The sequence below is a fragment of the Lissotriton vulgaris genome, chromosome 10 (assembly GCF_964263255.1).
Source record: "Lissotriton vulgaris chromosome 10, aLisVul1.2, whole genome shotgun sequence".
Lineage (NCBI taxonomy): Eukaryota > Metazoa > Chordata > Amphibia > Caudata > Salamandridae > Lissotriton > Lissotriton vulgaris.
The window spans coordinates 889,095,907-889,111,008 of record NC_141698.1 but is presented as its reverse complement, the minus strand read 5'-3'; the positions used below and the strand labels follow the sequence as shown (position 1 = coordinate 889,111,008).

Sequence of the window (15,102 nt, the reverse complement as noted above, 5' to 3'; positions counted from 1 at the left end):
TGTGGCTTCTTCCCAGAGGTGGCGTATGGCAGGGCAACTCCAGATCGTATGATAGAAGTTGGCCTGTTGTTGGCAGCCCCTCAGGCAAAGGTCGTCCGGTCTGGTTCCTAGTTTTGCCATTAGTTTCCCAGTCGAATATGATCTATGGAGAATTCTAAGCTGTATCAGCCTATATCGTTGTGTAATGGCTGCTTTCCTTGGGGACATGGGAGCCAGTTGCCAGTCTTCGTCGTCAATCTGTCCCAGGTCACCCTGCCACTGCTCCCTAAGTTTACCAAACGCATCTGGGAGGTTGTTACATAGTTTTTTATATGTTAAAGATATAGCTTTGGAGGGCAGTACCCTGTCCAGCAAGCGGTCTCCAGAGGCGACGATTCTGGTATGTCTTCTAAGTTTGTAAGGGCCGATTGCAGTGCATGTCGTATTTGTAGGTTCTGGAAGACCACACCCTGATTCAACTGATAGTGTTTCTGGAGTTCCCCAAACGTGAGAATTGCGCCCTTTTTAACCAAATCTCCCACCACTGAAATACCAATCATGTCCCACTTGTCGAACCCAGGTTGGAAACACAGTCTGCCAAGTTTCTTTTCTGGGCATACCACAGTGGCGTTGCCTTGTTGAGCGCAGCTGCCCAGCCGAGGCGGGAGTTTGCTTTGTGCCATATGTCTAGTGTGTGGGAGGAGGGTTCGCAAAAATTATTTTTTCAGTTTCTTGTGTATAAAGCCCCCAAATACCCGGAGCTGTCCATTTGGTAGTTAACCCCGACTTTCAATTAGTAACTGTGAGTGAGTTTATGGGGTTACCAAATCTCCAAGGTGGTAGTATGGGACCAAGCGGGCAGGTCAAACTTCGGAGGACATATGAAGCATACGCGTAGTACCCTAATACGACACACCGGCAGGCCACAAAAGAGGCAGGACACCAACTTGAGTTGGAAAAAGAAGTAGTTTAGTTTATCTCCAACCTGCAAGGCAAAATGCAAAACAGTGGTAATCACAACAGAGCGCCAACTGGCACCAGAGCCAAGTATATCCGAGGGGGGGGGATTATTTACAAGGGGACAATGGGAGAAATTGTTGAGTCCATGAGTCCGTGGCTGAAATGAAAAGAATGTGATTGAATTGACATAAAACCTGGGGTCAATATGGCGGGGCCAACTCAGGCTCTCATCCTTAGTAGTGGGCTGGAATTGCTGAACACAACATTAGCATAAGTACACACCTATAACTCCAACCCGACCCCTGTAAGGAAGAACTTCATGGCATCTCAGCACATGATAATAGACAGGAGCACCTGTTATAAAGCAGCAAGGCTTGCTCATTAACATGGGAAGCAACCAGGGGCCTGGAATGACACGTCAGGCCAGCATAGGGGCAGGACACCAGCGATTAAAGGCACATCAAGGTTTACTCCATCATCAACCTTGGTGCTGCATGAACTCTTTTTAACCTGGGGGCCTATACCATCAACATAAATCACATTAGTAGGGCCTAAATCTCTCCAGGCCCCAACCCTGCACACAAACGTCAGGCAGTACATTGGCAACACCATTAGCATAAAAACAGTAACCTCAGATAACTGTAGGCCGTGAGTCAACAGCTTCCTTTAGGCAGGCCTAAACACCTTAGTGAAAATCAGGTAACCTTTTGCCGTCCTAATTCTTTAGCATTCAGGTAACATCTTATTAGGAAAACAAACGCTGCATTACTCAGCCATCAATATTTCCTAGCTGCAGGAATCGGCCGGTCATTAAATGGGGGTAAAACACTACATTACTGGTCAGGCTGGAATAAACGTTTAATTAGAAGTAACCCACTCAGTAGAAAGGACCACCATTTCAGTAGGGTAAAGCCCTCCCTTCCATTAGATAGGAGTAAAACATTTCATGGGGAGCAACCATTAAAGAATATCACCGTAAGCATGTAGGCAGGTAGTTAACATGTCCTCACTCAGGAACAAGCCGTGCATTACCCTGCTTAATCAGGCCTACCATTTCATGAGGTAATAACCATTTCAACAGATAAGCAAGCATTCCATTAAGGCAAGGATGAGTATGTTACTGGGCCGGAACATTTCATTAAAGATGGGGCCTCAGTTCATTAGGCCATAATGCCCCTTTCATCAGGCAGGAATAGACAGGAAGCAAACACTTCTTCAGATCCCAATATTTCTCCAGGAATCAAGCATTTCATCAGGCATAAACCTGGCCTCCTTCTTTGCCGAATTATCGGATACCGCTGAAACGCCGCTATGTGCGGTCCGCTCTGAATAATACAAACACAGATTGCAAGAACCGCCCAACCGCTGGAATTACTCGCAGTCATTATTGAAGCAGGTCTTGAAATACGAAAGACTAACCTGATTGCAAGAACCGCTTAACCGCCGAAAACATCTGAAGCTATTATCTGAAGTAGGTCGTGGACTGTAACAGATTAATTTGATGGGCGATTGTAGCCAGTCATATCGTTAGAAGATATATTCTGAACACGGCTTACAAACAGACGAAAATTAGGAATATCTAGAAACATATGTGACATTTTTATTCAACTTTACTAAAGTAATCCTGCGCTGCGATATGAAGTAGCCCACTGTATAGGAGACCATCCGAATTATTTAACTGAAAATCTTGTCAATCTGAGCGTCATTCTAGAATCAGACACGGCTTTTACCAATACTTACACAGACCTAGATGGCACATTGATATCTATCTCCCTCGCATCAATCCGGTTCTCTGCTTATAATAGTGTGATGGTACAGTCCTGAGGAAGGCACATAAGTGTCGAAACGCGTAGACATAAAACAGGAAACCATCTAATCTTTTTTATCAATGAACTACTTATATGATTGAAAATATGCATATGTTAAAATGCTATAAATCTTTTTATCTTTTGTGTATAATTATGTACCAATTTTATTGAATATCATGTTATTAAATTTGTATCTTTATATGTACATGCAATAGTGTATTTTTTTAATGTGTATTGAGTTACTTTTCATGTGCTAGTTGGTTCAGAAAAATTTGCCTGGGTAATCTACTCACACTTGCTCTTTGCCCTGACCCAGGAAATCAATCCGTATCAGGGGGTCCTTGTTTGCTTCCCATAAATAAACCTGGTCTCCACCTGTCAGGAACTATTCCCCAACCAGGGGTTAACTTTTATCAATTGCGGCCCTCCCCTAGCGCCTTCTGGGGGGCCTCGGCCCAGTCTCGAGTACTTACATGGGCCGATGGGGGGCCAACGGGGCCCAACTACAGTTTCTCCCGGGTAGGGGTGGCCGCGGGGCTCCCTTTTTGCTCTTTGGGGGCCCGCTCTTCCTCCTGGTCTACCGCCCGCCTCCCCGGGGAGTTATTTCACTCTTCGGGGTCGCTCCGGGCACCTTGCAACGTCTCCGGGAAATGATGGGGGCTCACGCTCTCCTCCTGAGCCCTCCGGCGATGTCCGTGGCGGGCGGGGGCTCCGGTGCACTTCCAAAGCCCCCGTATTGGTGTCTCTCCCGGTCCCGGGCCTTCTTCGGTGCTTGCCGGGCCCGGGGACCAATAGGGGGAAGTCGCGTGGGTGGCAGCCAATGGTAGGCCGGTCTGGCGTGTACTGAGCCCCAGAGCCAATCCGAGGCTCGATTGCCGGGGGCTCGGCCATGCGGCCTATCAATGCGCAGCGGGGGCGTGGCTTGACGCGCCCCCGTCACGTGAGGCTGGCGGGACGGCTTCCTCAGGCCTAGCGCGGCCCACTTCAAACTCCGGCTGCCCTCTCCTCACACCGGGAGCCGGCGCAACAGGACATTCCACAGGGCAGGAGTCTCCCAGGCGATCGCGGCGGGCTCCGGGGGGCTCCGCAAGAACTGCCCGCTATCGGGCCTGGAACGGCCCACAGCACCACGGCGGCGGCCCTCTCCTGACACCGAGGGCCGCCCAGGACAGGTCACCGCGCCTGACAGGGCAGACTCAGCTGCACGGACGTCCAGGCCGCAGCAGTGAGTGGGGGTCAGCAGCGCTTCAAAGGGGCAGCGCTTTCAGGACACACACAGCTCTTGATGGGCCAGTGGCGCTTCGAAGGGCAGGGGAGCGCTTGGCCAGAATAGCACTCAGGGACACCCAGCGCTTGGAGGCACAACAATGGTCTCTGGAGCCACAGCAGGTTTGCACAGTACAGTGCTTCTCAGGGGCACGGCCGAAGAGCACTTGAAGGGCACTTTAGGCAGTTCAGGACCACAGCTCCAGGGCCCTGCACACGCAGCTCCTCACAGTCCAGCGCTTCCACATTATAGCGCTTCATCAGGTCAGAGCTTCACTTCACAACCCGTGGGGCACACTCCTCCAGTATCCACAGCATTAGAGGGTTGTAGCGCTTAACATGGAGCTCCTCACAGCTCAGCTTCTTGGGGGTACAATCTTCCCCATACAGCGCTTCGCAGCACAGCGTCTGGCAGGCACACCTCACAGGGGGCGAACAGTTCCACAGCCAGCCCCAGGGGCACACTCCTCACCTCCTGGACGCTTCTCTCGCGCAGCGCTGGCGTGGTTCAAGGTCCCAATAGTGACAGAGACCTAGGTGGGCCCTCCTTCAGGGGCCCAGGGGACAGCAGAGGGGGGGGGGGTTAGGGGTGCAGGGCCCAGCTCACAGGCCCATGTGGCGGTAACACCTCGCAGCAGGCCCCCTCACGTTCCTGTCCCAGCTCTGTGTGTGTGTCTCTGGTGGCACATCCCCCTTACTTATACCCTCCTCCCAGGCAGTGCCAGAATCTTCTAGAATGTTGGCAAAGCTGGCCTAAACTGGCTCAAGGGGAGGGGTTGAGCACCGTGGGTGCCAGGCTTTCCCTCCAAAAGCTAGGGGTGACTGGGTAATAATATCTAGACCTGCTGACCTATGGCAGTCAGGTGGCAAAACCCATAGCCATGGCATCCATTTTAAACACAGAACATTTCAGTCAGGTGCATTTCTAAAATGGGGGAACATTTCCTGCACACCATTTCGTGACATTACAATTTTAAAACGGGGCAACTCCTACCACACATGGCCTATACAGGTTTACTACCATGGGGGAGACATCCTAGTCAAGGGGGTCAAAAGCAAAAAATGTCGGGGGAGAAGGCCAAGTCCAACACCGACCTACATTAATTTTCATACAGTCACTAAGACTTCCCCTGATTCAAAGAATGTCAGGTAAAACTAGACCCACATGACCTTGCTTCTTCAGACTAAATAAACCCTTTCCAAATAAAATAATGCAGTGACAGTACAACTGGATCCATGACCTGAACTGCTTCTAAAGGGGCTAGATGAAGTGATGAAATCCATTTGTTAGGTTTAAACAGTATTGTCTGTTGTGACCTGCAATATTTTGGAGCCTATATTGGCATCTTTTTTTAATTAATTTATCCAAAATGTTAAATATATGAGGACTGTTTACTTTTTAGTAAACCATGGTCTTCGGAGGCACACAGGAATAGTATAAACAAAGCAATACTTTTTTTTGTTTCTTGTGTACTGTAGGACACATCTTTTATTGCTTTTATGAGCGCTGGAGTGCAAGTTTCAAACCTATTAGGTTTGCGTGTTAATTGGAGTTATTATTTCTGTAATTGGGTGGTACAAGTTGAGTATGTATGTATTTTACTGTTCTACAGGTGCATATTATATTTTGTCTCTCAGGTGCGTTGATACCGGTCTTTGGTGTGCTGCACCTGCTGCTTGGACTCTAGAATCTATGGATGACAATGTAGTTACTTTGTGCACAGGCTGATGTGCATAGTGTGTGTGTGTGGGGGGGGAGGGGGGAGTATAAACGGGGAGGTAGAACAGTTTTCATGTCTTCCTCTGTGGGGCAGCGGAGACATCCAGTATTGTTATTCAGTGTGTTTTTGGACTTGTATATTTGCTTCTTATTGTAATACGAACTAAGTTGCTCAGTCCTTGAAAGGATTTTGTTGCTAGAATTAATTTTTGTTTTAAAGAACCTTTAATTCTGTTTCTAGGATTTGTTTTGGTCGAGTCGCTGCATGGCATTCTCCACTTTTGTGGATCTGCTCCGGAGTTTTTCTCTGTTGAACTGCCCTTTCAATGCTTTGTACCATCCTTTGTAGATTTTGTAAGTGGTTCAAGCAGCACCAATTTGCCTAGGGTCGGGTTGGCCACAGATGGGTTATGTGTTCCTACCTCATTGTGCTACTCACCCCAGTAAATGGGAGATCTAAGATTATATCATTTTTTCACCTATTGATGGCTTGCTTTTATTATTGGGGGCATGTGCGTTAGCTTAGGAAACACAGTGCAGTCTAAGTATTTTTTGTTCATTGCATTTTCTTTTATGTTTGTGTATTTTTTGTTGTACTTGTCACACTGCCTTATAGTGAGCTTTGAATCTTTGTAGTATCATGTGAATTATGGCTTCTGGTGGAGAAGATACTTTGGGTACCACAATGGTTTAAACACAGACAGGAATTGTCTTCGTCTTTTTTAAGAGAACTCTATTCATTCACTTTTTATCTGCTTCTACCCTCACTGCTTGGTGCCCAGTCCTAGCTGTCTAATGGATCTGGTAATAAAAAGTTTCTAAAGGCTTAAGTCTACTTTTCAATTATGCTTCATATTGAATAAGAAATTGCAAATAACAGAGCAAGGTTTGAAAATTGAAAATTAGGCAATATTAACCAGTTGTTCTCTTACACATATTATTTGAAAAGAAAAACTAATTGATATTTTCAAACTTGCTTGTAGTTGAAGGATATGAACGTACTCGATCGGTGCCTGAAGGAAACGCTACGGCTTAGACCACCCATAATGACAATGATGAGGATGGCAAGAACTCCACAGGTGAGTGTGTGCTTTTCTATCTACATTTCTAGCAAAACAGAAGCAATGGTGCCCAGTCCTTAAAGCTGTTGAAATCCTCATACGTTTATTTGTAAACCTTTTTATGACTTCAGCTATCCAACGTCAAACTACGGTGTAATGCATCATAAACATCATCAAATCAAGACAAATTACCAAAAGGGTCTTAGAAATGACCACCAGTAACTACATAATTAAGTGAAAAAAGGAAGGGTAATGGGGTGGAGCTCTGAAGGACCTTTATCAGTTATATCAGTAACCAGTTATTGCAGTAGGTGTAACCTGATACTGCTCTTAACTAAATTCTCTTTAAAATGCAAAGCCAATAAAGATGCACACCTTTTACATTCTTCAAATGGGTGCTACCTATATGACCCAGTATCAATGTTCTACTTCCTCATATTGGTTTTCATTCTTCTTTTGTGATACTTTATCGAGCTACATTTCCATTTGGATTTCCATCTAGTGAAGCGCTATGTCAATTTAAAACATCCCCATTTAGCAATGTTGCAGGTGCAGCCAGCATCATTTTGCTTATTGTACTGAATGCAATTGTCAGACCACTAAAATAATAATCCTTAAATGTGTCCTAACCATAAGCACCTTCTGTCACTCTTAACTACAGAAAACCTACATTGATATTGTTATATTAAGGAAAGTCCAACTTGTCCCGTCAATGTTTATAAGTTATATGCAAAGTAAAAAAAGGTGAATGATGAGAAATGTCTCTACTAGCTGCTTGCGTAATTGAGACACCTTTGTTGAGAGTGTAACTAAAAAGTAATGTACCTTTGACAAAATGTTGATTTTTTATCTTATATCATTTCTCTACCAGCAGTGGGAAGTTATATTTATTTGGGGTATGTTAAAATGTCCATGATTATCACATGTCGAGATGCAAATAATGCTTCTCATGCGTAGAGTTACAACTATCATAGTTCCTCAAACAGGTCAGGAAATATTTGAAGGCACACATTTTCCACCAGTTGGTTTCCCTTCCTACTGTCTTCCGAAGATAAGGTGTGGGCATTTTGTATAAATTTGCCCTTTTTATAATCTGAATGTGCAGTGCAGTTTGAATTGGAAAACCACCAAAATCTGCTGCCTTGTTAAACTTCTCAGGTAAAGGCTCAAATACTTTGTGTGTTCAGGTCGCCCATTTCTCCCAACCTCTCAAATTGTAGTCTGAGTTGGTGTGAAATACTTCAAACAATGAGAGAAGTCATGGCACAAACAGCTTATGACTGGTTCAGCATCTCACAGTGGTTTGTGAACTGCTAAAATATACCACATGCTGTTTGTCTTTTTTTCCAAGTTATAAGTATATGGCAGGTGTAAGCAGATTCTGTATTCCTTCCTTCTGTTAGTCTCTTCTGGCCACCGTGCTTAGACTGACGACTAAAAAATATGTGAGATAAAACAAAATGAAGCAGAAAAAGGGATTAGCATCTCACTTTATTTAATAAAGTACAATTAGAGATAACTCACTAGATTTAATTGCCAACTTTAACTTCTGTAGTGCATATTTATGAGCTCCTAAATCCCCGATATTGGGAATTACAGAAAACACTTTTGCCTATCTGAATTTACAAAGTGCTTTCTTTATGTTTAGACTGTTGCTGGTTACACCATTCCCCCTGGGCACCAGGTGTGCGTCTCACCCACGGTAAACCACAGGCTTCGAGATACATGGTTGGAAAATTTAGACTTCAATCCTGACCGCTATCTTCAAGATAACCCTGCAGCAGGAGACAAGTTTGCTTATGTGCCATTTGGTGCTGGTAAGTTGAAAGTTTCTCAGTAAATCCTATTTTGATTTAATCGTTGTCCTAATTCTATCATTCCCATTAAAGTGTTACCCTTTTACCAGTAAGCAAGTACAACACATGATTAATAGAAATTCTATAAACATATTACATTGAGAAGAGTGCTGTGTATGTTATGTGCTATGGCAAGTGTTCAAATCGCCCATGATGGTATCCAGGAACTTGTGCAGGTCTTAAGCTTCTTTTGGAACTCCAAAAGGGAGCTCTGTATGGAGGGAGGTCGTTCCATATTTTGGGTGCGGTGTAGAAGAATGAGCGACCTCCTGCTCTGCTTATGTGAATACGGGGGTTTTATGAGGGTGAGGCAGATCATAGGTGTCTGACAGGCTGGTGGAAGTCTATGCAACTGTTCGGGTAAGCTGATCCAGTGTTGTGTATCGATGAGTATACATTGTATTCAAACATCTAAGATTAGTTTACCAAGTAAGATGGCTCACAAATTGAAGGCTGCAAATGGGAAAGCACTGCAGATTTAGAACATGATTTCTGCTTGTGCTGCTTTTCGTAGTATTCTATGCCAAAGGCCTAGATTCCAGGTGAAGTAAGAAACAACCTTGAAATGTATGAAACACAAACCACAAGATCTTTGTCATCAATAACCTCTTCGATGACTGCAAAACTAACAACAACTGGACCATTGAGGGCAATCTCACCCAAAACTATTATTTCTTCAGCATCAGGACTATGCCCTGTACTGCTAACAGTCTTCCTGATGACGCATATCTTTTTCAATAAAATACCCAGACAGAGTCTACAGGAGAAAGAGCACAAGAAGATTAAAGGTAGTACTCTTGAGGATTTTTCAAATCCTGGCCACTTGATCCATTTCCTTCCGGAAGACGAGAGGAAAAACATTACGAGAAAGAATAGCGTTCCTACTACCCAATCACCACCATTTTCCTCAGTTTACAAAGGTCTTTCTGTCTGATCTGCAGTAGTATAAGTGCCAGAAAATCTGTTGCTGTTAGTCTAAGAAATGACGGATCGATTGTCATCGTAGTTATCAGAAAACACCTTTCTATGCACCATCTTGCCTTGTTTTATTAATTTCGCTCCATCAGCAGCCCCTCCTGCTCCCTCCTGCGTACATACTGTGGCTCCTTTACCTCTTTTTGCTAAGAGTGGAGAGAATGGAGGATATAAAGGAGGATATGAAGGAGATGGAGTAAGAGGACATGCTAGAACATTTGGAGGACAAGGACAATATGAAGGAGGAAGATAATAATAATAATAATGATGATGAGGTGGAAGAGTTAGTTTTGATGATGATATATATGACTATGGCAACAGGGAAGTCTGTGTTGTAGCATCCATTGATTCTACACTCCAACTTCCCCCCCATCATGATGGCATCTCAATGTTTTCTTCCATATTGGAAATTTTAAACTTTTAATGCGAAAAAAAAATGTTTTCTTTACAATTTTTGAAGCAGTGTTTTGTAAGACAGTATAGGTTTTTTAAAGTCATGTCCCACCTATGAGAAGACGGCTTACATACTATAAAAGCCCCAGCTTTAGGGGCATATTTACAAAGAAGTGATAGAGCATGGCATTAGCCTTTTTGGCTTAGCACAACGCAGGGCTGCACTGTATTTACAACAATACGGTGCAGCCCTGCGTTTCCCCCTGTGCTGGTGCTAAATTTAGCTGCCAACGCAGGCACGCCTGCACCATAGTGCAAAGGTGCCTGTGTCGTGGGGAATGATTGTTTATGTGCAGGAATGTGTCCCTTCCTGCACATAAACAATCTTAAATGGCAATTTGTAACTTCTATGTGCGCTGCTTTGTGCAGCACACATAGAAGTCGCAACTCTTCATTTTTAAAACGATTGTCTGTGTGCAGGAAGGGGCACCTTCCTGCACTTAAACAATCATGCACAGCGTTTTGCTGTTATCATTTGTGCTGCACGATGCTGCACTCATAAACAGCAAAAACGAGGAGAATTTAAGCATTTCTCCTCATTGCGCCCTGTTTAGACCAGGTTTTCCCTGGTCTTAATTTTGGCGCTGCCCCATATTTACCCAACTGTTGTTTATATGGAGCAGCGTCAAAATCAATGAGTGTTGTAGCGTAACGCCCACTGCAGCACCCACTGTCCACCCCTTTCACGCTAAGTATAGAGTGAAAGGCTGTCTTATATACAAGGCAACATTAAGCCACGTTAAGTGGCTTAACATTGCCGTGTAAATAAGACATAGCCTGTATGACCACCACAACGTAAACAAATGTGATGTTCTGAGGGCGATAGGGGCTTGTAAATATACCCCTTGGGGGAAGATGTACGACCCTAAATTGCGGTCGCAAACGGACAATCGGGCCGTTTGCGACTGCAATTTAGAGCATGGCCATGAACAAACCAAATTTTGCAAATTGGTAAATTTGACTGATTCACAAAATGAGGTTTGCGACTCACTATTAGGAAGGGGCGTGCCAAGGGCGTCGTTTCCTAATAGCGACTCTCATTTGTATGTATGAATGAATCTTGCCCTCGAATAATCTAGAATTAATTTCTATTTTTAGATTATTCGAGGGCAAGATCTTAAATCGTTATCCTTCTGTGCTCCTTTACAAAGGAGCACAGAAGGATAACAATTTGAGATCTTGCCCTCGAATATTCTAGAATTTATTTCTATTTTTGATGTCATTAATGTCCTGTTGCTCCTATGGATATAAAGATATTTAGTCTTAAAAAGTTTAGGACATTAATTCATTCATTGCAACCTATGAACAAAGTCACGAGTATTTGTCTTTTTAGTTTTGTGTAAAATTGTGTACTGTGATGTAGCAAGTCAAGTATGTCCTAATGAATATGTGGATTTCACTTTTTTTTGTAATTGTTTATATATGTATTGTACAAAAGAGTGGATTATTTTTCCTTTTCAAACGGAAATAATTTAATGAAAATATAAAAAGTTTAAAACAAAAGGTATAAATAAAAATGCCGGTACAAACAAAAAAAAATGTGTTTGGCCATGAAACGAAAATCGTATAAGCTTATAAATAAATTGAGGCTTAGGCAATTTTGTCTTTTTCAATGTTATACGCCCTGCCTAACCCTCATCCCTTAGGTCCCAACTCCTCGTTTCTGGGGCATTAATAATTAATTTTCGCTAAATCTGAGAGACTCCGCCCCTACCCATTGTTCCCATCATAACCTTTGCCTCCACCAGGCTGAACTTTGGGATTGAGGTGTCTAAAGAGATGTGTACTCGCAGTGCGTACTGTAGTTGTAGGCATTTGTGGAATTGAGTGTCAGACAAGGAGTACATCTGTTGGAGCTCCTGAAAGAAAGACTAATACGTGTATGCAAGGGTTTGCAGATACATCCCCTGAGTGAGGCACTCCTTAAAAGTTCATTGAAATGACTCCAGAGTTTAGCGATGCAGTTTCTATTTATTCATCAATTTTAAATCATTGGAATAGTATTTCAAAGTGATATTGTCATCATATCATCGAGTTACATCCACAATACTGTGTATAGGTGTACTCCAATGCATTTCGGGCTGCTCGCCCTTTATCAAGGAGAACTAGAGGAAAGAAGAAATAAGCCCATGTTAAGGAAAGGAGATGGGTGTGCGTGGGACACTAATGGCCAGTAGTACTGTTTAAAAGTGCCGATCAATTGGTCTTGTCCGGCTGTAGATGCAGTTGTCTGATCGCTGGTAGGTGGTTGGCTAGAGGGAGTTGTCTTGGCAGTGTGTTGTGGAGGTCAGTGAGAAGAGTCGCTTCAGCCGGACAAGACCAATCTACATCAGCACATTTTTTAGGATCAGGCCCAGAAACAATCGAAGACCCCGGAGGAGCAAGAAGAAAAGAGCAGGAAAAAAGCCCTCCGAACACACGGAGCACCATTACCAAGAAGGACCTCAAAACCAAAAAAACAATTTAGTCATTAACATCTCTGACACTAACTTATCTAAACACCAAATGAATCTGCTTGAAAAAGGTACATCGTTTGTCCCTGTAACTCAAACCAACCTCCTGGAACTCGAAGTGAGCACTTTTAAGTTTGTCAGAAAACTCAGACTTCGACATTTCTTTGACAACACGCTACCTCCAAAAAGCGACCAACTCAAAGGGCTACGACCACCCAGCACCTTTCAGGCTCCCAACAGCCATAAATGTATTGACCTTTTTGAAAACCTGGTACGCAATGATTTGACCAAATTAAACCTCAAAAGTTCCAACAAACATCGGAACATGACACAAAAAGACCGTGATACCCTCAAAAGTTTGGCTAACAACCCTAACATTAAATGTGTTAAAGCCGATAAAGGAGGCGCTTTAGTGATCATCAACAGCACGATGTACACCCAACGTTTACGTGAACATAAACAAGATACTAACATCTACATGGAACTTGATAATAATCCCACCAAGGAGTTCCAAAACATCTTGTTCAACATAGTCACTAAAGCACACGAATCGGGCGTCATTGAAGACCGCACAAAGAACTATCTACTTAAGGAACATCCTAGAAGTCCTAGAATACAAATGAGTCCTAAGATACACAAAAACCTCCTTGATCCACCTTTCCGACCAATTGTATCAACCAGAGGATCAATACATGAACCCACGGGTAAATACATCGACAAATACCTTCAACCTTTGGTAACTCAATCTACTAGTTACATAAAGGACACTACTGAATTCCTCACTAAACTGGCTCAGATCCAAGTTGATTCCACTGAAAAATTGATATTATGCACTGCTGACGTTAGCTCGCTGTACACCTCCATACCCCACCAGGGAGGTATTGAAGCAGTAGAACAAGCCTTGCTGGAAAGCAACATCGATCCTCTCATGCAGACCTTCATCATGGAACTCATGATGTACACGCTATATCATAGCTATTTCCAGGAAAATGACAAATGGTACCTTCAACTGTCTGGAATGGCGATGGGGAATTGTGCGGCTCCCACGTATGCCAACATCTATATGGAAAACTTTGAAAAAGCTCATATATAAGCCAACAAAACCTTTTTTGACAAAATCAAGATGTACGTACGGTACATAGACGATCTATTCATCATGTGGACCGATTCACAAGAAACACTTCATGAAGCACTGACAGAACTCAACTCTAAAGACGAACGCATCAGTCTTTCATGGCAAACCAGTAACACAGAAATTTCTTTTCTAGGTGTTCTCATTAAAATCAGTGAAAAAGGTATCACCACCGACCTACACCGCAAAAGCACTGATCGCATTAATACATTGCACTTCACCAGGGATCTCTTAAGAAACATTTACCTTTTTCGCAAATGTTACGGATAAAACGCATCGTATCAGACGAACAAACCTACAACATTCGAGTAAAGGAAATGCACCAACGTTTTCTCGACAGAGGTTATCCTGAAAACATTCTTAGTCAAGCACAAACACGAGTTGCCAATATCACCCGTCAACAGAGCCTTTCCAAAAGTGTTAAACAACCCCAAGAACGCATGGTCCTTGTATCAAAATTCTCCACAGTTAGTCACAAATTCAAACAGATAATCCTTACCCACTGGCCCATTTTACAACTAGAACCAGACTTTCGGGACATTTTTCACACACCCCCACTGTTTGCCCACACTCGTGGTAAGAACATTAAAGAAATACTGTCCACTCAAACTCCCATGAACCAAAACTACAAAGGAACCCAACCATGCCTAAACTGCAACTGTAACTGCATCATCAAAGGCAATTACATCAAACACCCTATGAAAGGCCATTCCATCAAATTACAAGTAAATGCTACATGCGACTCTACGAATCTCATCTATGCTTTGAAATGTCCCTGCGGAAAAATGTACGTTGGTAAGACTGAAAGAAAAATCAAAGTGCGCATAAACGAACATAAGTCAAACATCCGCACTAAACAAGAGAAGTCCAATGTTGCTATGCATTTTCATGAATTTCACCACACCATCGCACAACTCCAATTCACAGTATTGGAAATCATCACCCGGACTGAAGGAACAGACAATCGGAAATGTTTATTGAAAAAAGAACTACAATGGATATACCTGCTGCAGACACTTAAACCACATGGATTGAATGATCGCATTGAATACAGTTGTTACCTTTATTAATTCGTTTTTGTATGCCTTCACATTGCTCTTTATTCTTTATTCTATATTCTTCATTTTACCCTTGATTTATTATTCCTTTCCTCACTCCCTATGTTTCCATCCACTCCAAGATGGCCCCCACGTTTCGCCCGGTTTCCCAACCCTTTCCAAGATGGCCCCCATGTTCAATTCCTCCTAGTCCGTCTTTTATCCTCCTGATTTATATCCTCCCACGCCGACCGCACACTGTCACACTCGGATCGCCACACCGGAGATCGAAACGGCTTCACGCCATGAAGTAAGTCTTGTCAAACGCACGCAGCTTCCCTACTGGGATCCGCCAGCCTTTAACCCATTCACCGGCCTCGTTCATTACGCTATCATTTTATC

At 43.5% G+C, this 15,102-nt stretch overlaps 1 protein-coding gene across 1 annotated transcript in view; it reads left to right on the top strand.

Moving 5' to 3' along the window:
• CYP51A1 (cytochrome P450 family 51 subfamily A member 1) overlaps window positions 1-15,102 on the top strand; it is a 132,005-nt gene that overhangs the window by 92,066 nt on the left and 24,837 nt on the right. The window contains exons 8-9 of the mRNA XM_086941847.1: window positions 6,717-6,812; window positions 8,443-8,611. Of these exons, the coding sequence (XP_086797973.1) occupies window positions 6,717-6,812; window positions 8,443-8,611 (265 nt within the window). The remainder of the gene's footprint in view (window positions 1-6,716; window positions 6,813-8,442; window positions 8,612-15,102) is intronic.